Consider the following 14,533-nt stretch of genomic DNA (forward strand, 5'->3'; position numbering starts at 1 on the left):
AGGTGGACATCTAGTGTCAAAGTCATGGCCTCAAGCTAAATGCCAAAAAATGCATAGTCATCCCGTTTGGGAAAAGCAAAACACCCATGAATTACCACATAGTTGGCAGCCCCCTTAATACAGAAGAGGTAATGAGAGATCTGGGTACCCAGGTAGATAGTAATCTCTTCTTTGACAATCATACTGCCAAAGTATTTAGGAAATCCTTCTATGTGGCCCATCTAATTACTAAAGGGTTCACATGCAGAAATAAAGAGATTATAGTGACCCTCTACTCGTCACTCATTAGACCCATCATAGAGTACAATGCCCATTTGGGATGTACCTCATAAGACACTTCCAACAGCTGGAAAGACCACAAAAGTACCTCACCAAGAGGATTACTGGCCTCAAACATATGTCTTATGCACCCTGACTGAAAAAACTCCGGCTGTACTCAGTGGCAAATTGCTTACTCAGAGGTGATCTCTGCCTGACTTACAAAGCCATGTCCAACTCAGAATTGATGGACATGTTCCACCTAAAGAAATCAAAGTCACTGCAAGCCACACGCTCTAGTGAGCTAAACCTCGCCACAACAATAAATAGAACATGCTGGAAGGATAGATTCCTGTCACATGACATCAGGCAGAGCCCCTCACTAACACTATTCAACAGAAACCTTGATGAGTGGATGGGTAACAGAAAATACACCCTTGGAATCACTTCATTGGCTCTGCTTGACAGAGGATTAGTTAATTAATCAATGGGGCGGTGAAAGCTGACACACTCTGGCTAGGCTTATAAATGCCCTCGGGCAGATAGCCTAGTACCTACCTATGAACCTATGAACATAAACAAAGCAATGCAGTCTCACAATGAAAATAGACTTAGTATTAAAACTTCTCTGCCCTTGAAACTCACATTCATTGAAATAGCATTGAAACTCATATTCAAAGAAAATACATTTTGCCAGTGACAGATAAAGATTATCACTGGGCTGTTTTCAAATCATAGGCTCCTTGCACATGAAACATACATGTGCTCTTTGATACACCTTCCTGACTGTATTAAATTATATTCCTTGTACAATACAGTACAGCTGTTAGAGGACGTTTTAAATGTATTGTTTTGAACATTTTTCCAGTAAATAATGAAACAAAATGCATCCGCCAATAATGGCAAAACTGCCCAGTTCAGAACATTTCCATCATAAAAGTCTACTCAAACTTTTACAGTCCACCAGTATCAGTAAATATGCGCAATCTCTGAAGAAGTAAAAGTCATTTAAATAATTCCACATTAAAGAAATCTGTAACTAATGAAGAGGTTGCTGCTAGCAAACAACTTTATATTTCATTGTTTCATCGACAAATAAAGTGCCTGTTGCCCTTGAGGAATAAACTGCCTATGTTGCATTAAAAAAATGATAAGCTAGTAATATTGCAATAGGGAATGGATGGTAAACTGATAAGGGGTTCATAGTTACTAGGTATCTTCACCAAAAAGGACTGCAGCATCCACCCCTACAGTACAGTATCAACAATGCATCTACCTACTGTGGGAGTAGAACTCAAAGCCTTCTGCATCAAAAGCAAGTACACAACCTGTTGTGCTATTAAGAATGCAAGCAGACTCAGCATAAGCAGCATTAAACATTTGTTCCCCCTGCAGCTCTCAGCTCCTTGTAAAATCTACTTGACACTCAGCTGTATCTCTGAACTTTGCAGCACAAGAAATCTGAAAAAAGCCAAAATTTATTGGGGGGACAAAAGCCCCAAAAAACAGGGACACATTTTAAACATTGCTTGTATAATGTAAAAACTCCAGCTTTAATCCAAAGTAGACAGAAAAACAGACAGGATGAGCGCTTTCGCTATGTAGCTTCTTCAGATCCAATACATACTCAATAAAATTCTCTGTAATATATACTTCTCTAAGTACACTAATTAAGTACTTAAGCAATCTATTAATTATAGCATTTAAAGAGACATGGCTTAAAATCAACAAATATATATATATACTAGTTCAAGCACTCATAAACATATAAAAACATTGCTTAGAACATGCTTAGTAAAATGTGCTACATAAAAATACATAATAAAAATATATAAAAACTCATGTTATTTAATATTTCTCCTTTGTCTCAGTTTTGGTTTAATTGAAGCTCTTTCATTCAGCCCATGGCCTTTGTCAGCTTTTAACAAAATAATCCATTCTGTTTCTTTTGCTTCAGTATAGGTTTTTATATCACCTCCCCTTGGATTAGGGACTATTACTTCCAATACTTTGAATAAGAGACTTTTATTGAGTATGTATTGGATCTGAAGAAGCTACATAGCGAAAGCACTCATCCTGTCTGTTTTTCTGTCTACTTTGGATTAAAGCTGGAGTTTTTACATCATATTCCTTTGGATTTTTTCATATGGTGATTAGTTCCTGCTAACGCTGTGGTTTACCTTTGTTCAAGATTATTTTCAGCATTTTTTGGAACCTACGCGCTAACCTGCCACAGTTGTGGACATTACATTTTGATTATTGCTTGTATAATGTTGGAAAGTTGCTAGAATAAAATGCTGTGTTACCACCATACATTTCACTGCCGATACTTGAACCCAGGACCCTGTGCAAAACAGTCAGAGCAACATAACACTATGCTAAATCAGCTGTTTTGTGAAAGAGAGGAAAACTAAAACTTAAACGGCTACCATTTAGTGAATCCAGTTCTCACCATAGTTGTCAACCTATTAGCACAAAACACCTGAACAAAGCCAATAATGGGGCAAAAAAGCCCCCAAGCATATTCTGTGAATTCAGTTCTCACCATAGCTCTCAACCTTAGCACAAAAAAACAGGATGAAGCCAATAATGGGGGAATACAGTCACAAAAATAGGGACAACTTTCAAATATCCATCTTATAAACTTAGAAAATTGCTAGAATAAAATGTTTCGTGTTACCATGTACTTTCTGAAGAATATGAAGTCTGAAATTCAAATTCCTGTTATTTTTATTTATTTAACATTTGTTGACCAGGAAAGTCTGACTTGGAAAAAAAGCCAATTTTACATTTGTTAACCAGGAAAGTCTGACTTAGAACAAAAGCCAATTTTCAGCAGAGGCCCAGGCAGAAACAAGAAATAAGATGGGAGGACATGCAGACTCCACACAGAAGGCATCCCAGCTAAGAATCAAACCCGAGAACCTGTAGCTGTCAGTCAACAATGCTACCACTGCACCACTGCACTATGGACAGCATAAAGAAAACAAAAATACAGAAACCACAGATTTTATGAGGAACATAACAGATAAAATATGAGGCACAAATCTGCACATTTTTTACAAATGCTGATGGGTAGGGAATTCAGGCCCTTGCCACCTGCACCCAAGGTACAGGATTCAAGCCTGAGGTAGTCTCTACCCACCACCATGTGTTCTCTCTAGCCACCAGTATATAGCAACAGGGCATCACACACACACACACACACACACACACACACACACACACACACACACACACACACACACACACACACACACACACACACACACACACACCCTCTTCTCAGTTCCATTTAAAGATAACGGCTTCACACAGTACCTGAATTCAGTGTGTTCTCAGTCTCATTCAGTGTTCCCATCCTGCGCAAGCTTGTTCTCTGTCTGTTCCAGTCTCCTCAGTCCCATCCCATGCAAGCTAATGGCTGGTTTCAGTGTTTCAGTCCCGTCCTCCAAGCTAACTGCCGTTTTCCCTTTCCCCACGGGAAGGCTCAACTGTTTCCCCATGAAAGTAGGCTCCAGCCTGCAGATGATGTAGTCCAGAGTTCTTCCATTCTATGCAGTCGTCACCACACAGACTTCTGGGCATCTGCAGGGCAGAGATGCCTTTCCCCCTATCCGGACTGCTGACACAGCAGTCTGAAGTTCTGTGAGAGTTTCAGGAACTCCAAGCATGCATGAGCATGGGGGGGAGTTCCAGCAGGACGTTTTGTTTTCTTTCTTTCTATAGGTGGGGGGGGGGGTGCAGTCCTGCAGTCCCACAGGAAGAGCCGTACCTGCACACCTCCCATATGAAAACTTTGTTCCCAAACTCCACCCCCAATTCTCTTAATAAAATGGTGGCACAATTGTGGAGCTAGGGCAAGGAACCCACACCAATGTATTTGTATTTCATGTTCTGCTTTCTATGTAGGTAAGCCAATTAAACTTTGAATGAAAGAAGCTATAAGTAAAAAAGGTAAATAGAGTAATACAGTGTATAAACATTCATATATTTGTTCACATTTAAAAAAAACATATATTTTTGTGATAGATAAAGGGAACATTTCAGAAAAAGGTGGGGGCTGTGAAACAATTTTGGAACAAAAAGAACTAAAGTAGTAGTTGTGATTGAATGCTACAAAAAAGCCATGATTAAATGACTTGGTATCACTACATAGTGTGCTGAAACTTAGGGCAGATAAGTTTAATTAAGGTGTATTATCACATTTTATGTTCTATCTGGGAACTACATCTATTATATTAACTGTGTAAATGTACACCTATTTTAAGTTTTTTACCCTAATAATATCTACTTAGGTTTTTAAATGTCATATCTATTTTTAAGGGGTGGTGCTGCGGTAGCATTGTTGCCTCACAGCAAGACGTTGCGCCGTTCGATTCTCAGCTAGAGGGTCTTCTGTGTGGAGACATGCGTGAATGGGCGTACCTTTGTTGAAGGTTGTGCGTCAGGGCTGGCAAACTCGGCACGTAAAAAATCTACTGCCAATCCTTAGAGGACCGGAGTTCCGCTGTGGTGACTCCTAACCGGGAAAAGCCGGAAGACACAAACAAACACTAGGTAGTTCACTTATGGAAGGGGATTAGTGATTGGATGTGAATTGTGTGAATTAAGTATTTAAATTAATGCATTGTTAAGATACTTAAACTCTGATGGAGTCCATTTTATTTAATTAGTGCTAAATTGTTTAATAAAATTAATTTATTATACTTTGTAGTTAAATTATTTTCTTTTTGGAAGTTGATTTGGCATGTGTAATGAAGTTAGCATACATTGCAGCACAGTATGCTTGAGGAGTGAGGAAGTGTGTCTTGAGTCTTTAGAAACCCACACCAATAAATCTAGACCATTAATACTTTAATTGCAACCCCAAAAGACATACTTAAAACTGTAACAGATGCTATTCATAGATTTCATTATTTATAGTCCAATGTTTAGAAACTTGACAAAAGATCTGCTTAAACTACGAGTCACTGCCAGGTTACTGCTTCATCATTATTGGTGTTAAAAACATATTTAAACAAAACATAATAAGAGTACCTGGATGACGCTCACGACACACCTTCTTAGTAATTCAACAGTTTATTAATCCACAAAGTTCGCAATATAAAAAAACAGTACATTAACGCTCTCCCTGTTATCACAACAGCGTTTTTGTCTATTCATAAGACTTCCTCAGATGTAATAGAGAGATAGATGGCAGAGATGTAGTTAAGGGGTTATCATAATTATGTCAAGGTAAAAGAAAAAAAAACAGACAATACTGTTTGGCTAGAAGAGATATAACTATTATTTAATGATGAAGTTTGCTATGTAACTACAGAGGAAATAACAGACATGAAGATACTTACGAAGCAGAATGGAATAAGCAGTAAGGTCCACACCCTTGCAGCCCAAATGAAGTAACTTAGTTTTCTTTCTTTAAGTGGTATGTCTTGAGGAGTGTTTATCCACTGAAGTATCCAGCACATTGCAAGCAAAGATTAGGTGCTGACCATAGGGCAGGGGTAATTATATCAGGGATCCTGTTCTCAGACAGAAAGGGCTAAGGCAGTGCATCCAAAATCTGGGCAACAAAACATTTTGAAATTTAGAAGTATGCACAGCTATAGGGTGAGCTTCTTTTAGTTCTTCTTTAGAAAGTTTCTTGAGTTTAACTGCAGACAAGTCAGATGCAACAAAGTCAAAGTACACCAAGTCAGTGCTGTTTATTCTGTGGGGTGGATTATAACAGTAGCCATTTGGTCACTGCTCAGGGTCCACAGCTCTAGAGAGGCCCCTGGTTAGTGCAAGGTGCAGGGTGCTGCAGCTGAAGCTGCTATTATAATTATTTATTTACTTATTTTTCAAAAAAATTAAGAAATACTGCATTTAATGTAAAATAACTAACTAATGAACTAACAAACTAACTAAATTGCCAAACAACCCAACTTACATCATGTTGGGGGGGGGGGGTTGCTATACCATAAGCATACCTCTCAGTCAGCTGTAATGTTACAGATCATCCCTGAAACTTGCCTCATATTTATGATCTGTCCCTCTGAAAGACTTTTTCTGGTAATTCTGAGTATTACAGTGAGTAAATAATGTCCCACTGTTCTAATTGTTCTGAAAATGTATGTAGACACAAAACATGTTCTATTAAACTTAATTTCATTGAATTAGAGTAATATTTTTTTTAAGTCATCGATTTTGGATATTTTTACCCTACCACACATTAGTTTTGACTTTGTCAAGAATTTTAGTGTTAATTGTACTAACAACAAGCTCTGTAAAACCCAATCAAAACTTACATATTTCAGTTCCCAGTGACTTTACTGGAACTAGTAACATGACTTACTTCAAAATAAATGCATCAATAAACAAATAGTGAAGTCCTAAATTCTTTGTTACTTACAGTGGGACTGGGGGTGGCGAGCTATCCACTATGGCAAGGTGCAACATTTTACTGGACATGAGAACTGCTTTTATTTATTTTTTTAATGTTCTCCCTACTGCACCCCCTGTCCTTCACAAAATTGAACACTGACTTTTAAATGAAAATGAGTAAGATTTTGTAATATGTGTGGGCAGAGAAATCTAAAATGAATGTAGAAACAGTACGTGTAGAGTGGAAAACTGGGACATATTAAGAAAGAATATAAAAAAAGCATGTACAACAGTGAGTATAATGGAATGTAGAATACTACCACGTAGAATAAAAATAAAAAGATAAATAAATAACTAAAACTGAACTGGAAGAAGCCAAACATTCTAAAGACTCTGGTCAAAAGGTGTGCTGAGCTTTCATGCTTTCACCAGTGGGTGGTCAGACAGCCAGACCAACAACAAAACAGATGTGGAACTCAAACATGTAGTAAGGCTGCCCTGGTAATGCCTAGCAGATGTGTCTTAGTGTATTAAACTCATCTCCATCCTCTGGAGGGGCTTGCGCCACATACTAAATGAGGTTAAGGGTCTGAATGAGCCCTGCAAAAGATCTTATCAGATGGGGCATTGACAAGGTGCAGCGGCGGTAATGTTGTCAGTGTTTGATACTCTGGTGCAGAGGAATAAAATCCTAACTGTGCTCCCGATAGCCTATGTATAACACTGTGGCATGAGCAATGCAGGCACTAGGTGGGTAAGGATGGGAGTGAATTGCTGCTGATGACTCATCCATCCTAGGGAAGAGGCGGGTAGTTGGTAGCCTAGGCTCAATACCATAGCAGCGCTAAGATCCAGACAAGCGCCATGCTGCGCGTGATGTGCCATTTAGTTAAAGGGCTGTACATGCATGTAAGCATGCGAGCAGTTGTTATAGAGCAGGGGTACATACCCCTGTAGTTGTTCTAGAGCAGGGGTACATGCCCCTGCAGTGCTATTACGATGCACCAGTATTCTCAACCTCCTCACTGACCAAGGACATAGGTTGGTTTGTGTCTGGTAGAGGGTAAGGTGGGTCTGATAGACCTAATAAATGAGGATAAGAGCTGTGAGCAGTTGATGGTCACTAGGTAAGGAAAAACTTAATAGTGTGGAATATATCCCCTGAGGAGTAACTCCTCTTTTTTTGTGTAGCCATTGCAGATAATAATATTAGCAAAGTAATAGGCTGAGATGTGGGGGAAGGTCAATCTGAAGTGGCGTGGAGTATTGAGGGAGCTGGGAGAGTGCCACCATCAATCAATTTATTCAATATTCATTGCCTTCCTCCACCTGCTTGTGGTAACTTGCTAAGGTCAGTCCAGTGAGCTCTTTTCTTACAGCTAAACCTATCAAAAAGAGCAGTGGGAGTTCCCTGATGACTGGCCACAGGTTCCCTAGTCAGTATCCATACCAGCTTGGGACTCTTCTGAAAAGAGGGCATTGAACTAATGGAACTAACCCACTCAACAAAGTGGGAATAAAACAAAGTAAATAAATAAAATGAACTAATGCCTGTATCCTTAAGGGTACATGGTACAACTACAACCTACTAGTTGTAGAAAGTATTAAAGTTAAGCCTGTTCCTTTAAGTATAGCTATAACTTAACTCACCTCTGTTCCATGTTCTGGGATGAAACTTTTAACTTGAACTGATTTTCCTGGAGCTGGGAATTGTGCTTCTCGAAGTCCCTGCATGAAAGGATATATCAAGGCAGTAGATTTCTGTCGTCTTTTTTCCACCTCATCCAAAATCTGAAATGAGAAGATACCATGTTGATCTCTTCACAACATAATAATACATTTGTAATTTGAATTCCATGTTACACATGCTACATCATTCCTACAGTTATGGAGTTTTCCTCAATGCAGCCTGTACCACTGTCCACATGTTTAGAAAACTAATGGAAAATGTCTTACTCCAGTTGCTATCAGCCTGTTAAAAAACTTATATCACCCTCCTTCATTTATCTCTGTTCCTGTCCAGCATACCTCTCAACCTCTTACTGCAGGAAATCTGGACAAAGCCGTAAAAATGTGTGTGTGGGGGGGGGGGGGGGCAAAGTCCCAGAAACGGGGAGAATTTTTAAATATTACTCTTGCAAACTTAGCAAGTTGATAGATTAACAGGCTTTGCATTAGGATGAATTTTCTGAAGGGTCTGAAGTCTGAAAATCAAATGTCTTTCATTATTTTCTGACTTCAGCCCTCAGTGATTTTCAAATGATTTCCCAGAAAACTGCAATTTTATAAAAACACATAAAAAATATGAGACAAAAATCTGGACATTCTGCAAAAATCTGGACAGCTGAGAGTTATGCTGTCCAGGCTAAGGTAAATGTAATTAGAACTTTTCTCATTGACTGACCAGTACCAGTACCCAATCCCAGAGTTCTGCATCCCAGCCAAATGGCTAACTATGGCAACTCTCTCCCCCACCCATTCTGAAACAGCGGTCACCTCCCTGCTGAACTAAAAACTGCAGTGGTTTCCTTCCTTTACAACTGTGGCAGCGGGGTAAAAGAGGGAATACAAGGTAATCCACAGCATTGCGACTCACTAATCCATATGGCATGCATCAGGAAAAGTCAGGCTCAGGTGAAACACATGGTTGGAAACAACCTGAAATCAAATCAAACTACTGACCTCTAACAATGACATTTAGATATAAAACATCTGCAAAGTCCCAATGTTTTGTTAACAAAGGAGAAACTAATAACTTAATACTTGCCTACACAATCACAAGAAAAAAAAACAGGATTACATTTAATATTCTAAAAGTTAGCTCTAGTCCCACCCACAGCAGCACAGCAACCCTTCAACATCTCTACTGCGTCACTGCATTGTTACAAGGGTTGTACTTGTACTTCTAATGCTGGATTTGTGCTGACAGCCCTCTCACTAGTCACCCCTGATATTCTTTCATGGTGTCCATTTTGTACCACTAGTGACCTGACACCATTAGATAAGTCTGGAAGAGGCACAATGCCCATCTGTGAGTCAGTGAACCAGGTTAAGGGACGAACTAGGAAATTACATTATATCTACACTATGTACCCAAACTCAGAGATTAGTCTATAACAGATATGCTACCTATTCTGTAAAACTAGTGACCTTCTTCAGGAATAACGTTATAAAAGGCATGTCAACTATTTGGGTGTTGTTGACCTTGTCTCATGTGTGAACTTGGGAGAAATAAGGTCTCCATTTGTGACATTGTGACTACTGTTAAGTGATGAGACTGAAAAGAGGCAAGGCAGCCCTTGTGACACCAGGAAACTGGCTCAGGGATACGCCAGGAAGAAGCACAACATTCATCTTTGCCACTGATAATCTAAGTTGAGGTATAACCATGGGGTAAGTATAGCGTGCACCTCTAAAACTGGTGACCTGACCCTGATCTTGCACAGTAGTATGGGAAAGTTCTGAATGCAACCTAATAATTTCATCATATGCTGCAAAGTACCAAAATATGCAATATCTGCAGACATTCTGAGCCTAACCCTCTTCAAAGCAGTGTGCTCACTTCTGTCAGCCAGCTGCATACCACTGTTTGTAGACTTTCCTCCTTCATGCTTTGCTTTGCACAAATGCAAATACTGATCACGGATAAATTCTACGGAAATATATAACTGTTGAGCATTGTTCTACTACAAATGGCCTGGTAAAAATAAACCAGGGATCCTATGAAACTTGTTTTGTAGACAGCAGAAAAGTGCAACAATTGAATTAGAAAACCATATAATTACAACACCCTATCTTGTGGTTTTACATATCCTGTATGGATCGTTTTGCACATATTTCTCTTGCATTCTTCTTTTCTCTTGAGCAGATCAGTGACCAGGATAAGCATTTTTAATATGTTTGGAAGTTACAGTTATATCAACAGAGATCTTTGTGTCTGAAATGTGTAGATGTATTAACCTGTGTGTGGTATTTCCTGTCCCAGTTCAAAGTATTGACAAGTAGTAATATTCTATGAGCCACTTCTGAAGAATGGATTCGATTTTCCAGTTTAAAGAAAGAAAAAAAAAAGTGGAATGGTGTGGTGTGTGTGTGTGTGTGTGTGTGTGTGTGTGTGTGTGTGTGTGTGTGTGTGTGTGTGTGTGTGTGTGTGTGTGTGTGGCCTATATCATATGAGTGAATCACACAAATTGCGAACGCTCATAATATCGAATGTGCCGTACCTCAAAGTGCTTTTTCTGAAATCGCGGTACAGTGAAGAATGAGATATTTGCCCTTTCCTCACTGTAGTGCAATCTCGGAGTTGGAATATATATTTAGCGGGGGTTTGGGGTTGCACATCCCCCACAAAAGGAAGTTCGAGTTCCCGTACATTCGATATTATGAGCATTCGCAATTTGTGCGATTCGCTCATATGATATAGACCCGTGTGTGTGTGTGTGTGTGTGTGTGTGTGTGTGTGTGTGTTTATGTGTGTGTTTGTGGTCATGTGTTTGTATGCGAGTGTGTATGTGCATGTTTATGTATGTGTGACTGTGCATGTATTTGTATGTGCGTCTGTGTGTGTATGTGTGTGCGCACGTGCGCACGCTCGTGCACGCATTCATTTAAAAATGTGTCCTCTTATTTTCCTTAAAGTATTAACACATTTTAAAATAATACTTAAGTACTGCTACTACTTTGCCATATGTAAACAAATTAAAATAAAGTAAAATAATTACATTTGAAGAAGTTAGTGTCACATGACCTGTTAAGTCATAGTGGCAGGAAAGGTGAGAGTCATCACATGATGAAAACTCTCCCATTGAAAGTAATCTCCCCAGGACCATCTCCCTGAATGGAGTAGTCCCCAAATGTTTTCACGATTGCTTGCTGCAATGGGACATTGCTACATGTGACTATTTTTTTCACGCTTGCAGGGTGTTTCTCTGTGGCTGTGTACTATGGAGTTATTCTATTTATGTAAGAAAAGGAGTGCAGGAAGGGAACAACCCCCACTTAAAATTCTTTCTCTCTTTATTTTTCATTTAATACAGATTTTTGCAAAGTGACCACTGTCTAGCTTGCATTGGCTCAAATGATCCTGTCCCACGTGAACTTCTACATATTCGCAAAAGAAGCAACGGCACAAAGACAAATTCTAGAAATCTAAACTTCCACTCGAACTTACAGAGAACCTACTGGTGGGGATAGATACTGCTCTTAAAGACTTCCTTTCCTATGGAAGAGACTCTCCCTTTATATAAAATAATGTAGCTCCCTGGCCCTTCTCAAACAACCAGAATAATGGATGGCTAGCCATAAAAACACCTCGGGGTTGGCCTCACAATGCCTTGTGGAAAGGGGTAACATAGTGGGAAGTTTATAGGCTAGGCCACAAACAATCCATGTAGAGTAACTATCTACTAATAACAGATGAACCATTAAGGCTTGCTAGGGTAGACTTCCGTTTTGCAAAAAAAAACTGTTTTGATGTTGTTATTAACAGGTTTAGTAAGTATGTTTTTGATTATTTTAAATCACTAGGTGTACAGTCAATGGTTGTGCACTGACCTCTCGGAGGACATACATAAAAATTACCTTTTCTACCTGAGAAAACTATTCAAAGAAAAGACCCTCCATCAAAGTGAACCATTAAGGCCCAATAACATTAAAAAAGGGATTTACATAAAGCTCGGTTCTAGCACGACTCGTCTATAATTTTTATGAACTGATTACGTGGCCAATTAGAAGCACTGTTATTCTTTCTATATACTGCTAACATAATATTCCTTCAAACTGACAGATAAATTAATGAAATATTCTGAAAAGGACTCCGCCATACATCTTGTAAAAATGTTCTGCTCTTTTAAACAGAACTCAGGATAAGGTTACTTGAAATCCATTTTAATTTGGAAAAAAATATTTAGCGGACATAAGCGATGGCAGCTCTGTGACTACATACCAAATGGTAATGCATGGCAACAGTTTATCTCTTCAGATGTGGAACTATATTATTCCATCTATCATGCAAGGCTCACATCTAAAACAGGCATCAATGAAAACTAAGGGGCAACTGGAACAACTGATTCCTAAGTAGCACCATCTTCACACCCTGAAATTAAGTCTGCAATCTGAAATGGTGCATTTATTTTTCACCTGAAATACTAAGTGCTAGGGAGAGCATTTTCCACAAACATCATCATCATCATCTCCTTTCGGCGTATCCCAGTTAGGGGTCGCCACAGCGGATCACAGGTCTGCTCATGATTGGCAGTGGAGTTTTACAGTGTTGAGTTGCCTTCCACATAAGGCACACACACAAAACTGGAGCACCCGGAGGAAACCCACATGACCACAGGGAGGACATGCAGATTCCGCACAGAAGACCCCCCAGCCGAGAATCGAACCGGAGAACCTCTTGCTGTGAAACAGCAATGCTAACTGGAAAGATTAATCCACATTCTAATAGAAATTACCACTTCTTCATCCAGTAAAGTGCCTGGAATATGACTGTCATTTTATTTTTGTTTATTTGCTGGGGGAGTGATCACAGTAGACTACTTGCAGGCATAGCCATCACACCATTTGTACTAAGGCTAATTACTTTACATTGGAAAAGCACTGGCATTTTCTCACCAAGTTCTCTTTCACTTTTCAAAGACAATTTCTGCCCACCTTTAACAAGGACTTTAAAGAAAAAAACATCCGTTAGGTCACTCACCTTGGGTGGACAGACCATATCCTGGTCATAAGGCAAACAATGGAGAGTGTGAGGTAAACATACTTGTACACATCTAATCATGTGAGGACCATGTGCAACTGCATTATCTTAAAGAGTACAGATCTATAGGATACAATCTCACAACAAAACAATACTGTATTTTAAATCCTTCTCATTTGTAACAGAAAAAGGAAAGTACAAACCACTAACAGTAAATAACAGGAATATGAGCACATTAACAGAGAAGTACGTATCATCAGGATGGAAATAAAGTTGTGAAAGTTCAACAGGAGACAATGAGGTCACTGACAGAGAGGTAGGTACTCTCTAGCTGGCACTGAGGATGGTTATGGTCCATGGTTCAGATTACTCCACAGTAGCAGACATATCATTGGTTCTAAAATGTTACCAGAGCAGCTCTGCACATTCAAAGCATTTACCTAAGTTTATGGGTAATGTAGTCCATAACAGGTGTTAGAACTATCACTATGTATCTTAGGTATGGCTATGGTCCAAGTTTCCGAGCATGATTAGATCGGGTATGGGGGGTACATTCTGGCAGAAAGTTATTGGGTCAATTGGAGGGAGTAGCACCTTAATCCCCCCTTCAGACTACATTTCCATTTGGTAGGTAACATATACATGCTAAAAATTCTGAAGCTTTTAGCCAAAATATATGCATGCATTTCAACTGAAGAACTGCAAGAAAAAATATACATGGGACTATTTAGCATAACTGCAGACTAACACTTTTGCCAAATGATCACACAGGAAGCTTGCTTTTTTCTAATAACATGAATATTTTGCTTTTCTCTACAAAATAAAAAAACAGCATCAAAAACTGGCAGAAGAATTAAAATATGCATCTTGTACTTCAGAAACAACAAATTACCTACTGTTCTTACAGTTAAATATCTTAATTTCCAAATGTAAACTTACAAAGGTAAGGCATCTAGGTCTAAGGAGGCCATTGTTCCACTGTGCACATCAGTCCAATTATTCAGTGCAATGCCCCCTCTGGTATGTACCTAACCAGGAACATCCAAACAACTGGAACATCAGCAGAGGATCCTCAGTAAAAGAATACAGGGCATAAATAACATGTCCTTTGCAGACCACCTGAAAGCCCTATCCCTGAATTATGTCTCCTACAGGCTACTGAAGGCAGATCTATGTCTGGCATACAAGGCAACTTCATACCCC

At 39.2% G+C, this 14,533-nt stretch overlaps 1 protein-coding gene across 2 annotated transcripts in view; it reads right to left on the reverse strand.

The window, feature by feature from the left end:
• Positions 1–14,533, reverse strand: part of DENND2D (DENN domain containing 2D) — a 773,347-nt gene that overhangs the window by 145,083 nt on the left and 613,731 nt on the right. For both annotated transcript variants that reach the window (XM_044076655.1, XM_044076656.1), the window contains exon 6: positions 8,278–8,418. In XM_044076655.1, the coding sequence (XP_043932590.1) occupies positions 8,278–8,418 (141 nt within the window). The remainder of the gene's footprint in view (positions 1–8,277; positions 8,419–14,533) is intronic.

Source organism: Protopterus annectens, chromosome 7.part0 (genome assembly GCF_019279795.1).
Source record: "Protopterus annectens isolate FY-2018-M chromosome 7.part0, PAN1.0, whole genome shotgun sequence".
Taxonomy (NCBI): domain Eukaryota; kingdom Metazoa; phylum Chordata; order Ceratodontiformes; family Protopteridae; genus Protopterus; species Protopterus annectens.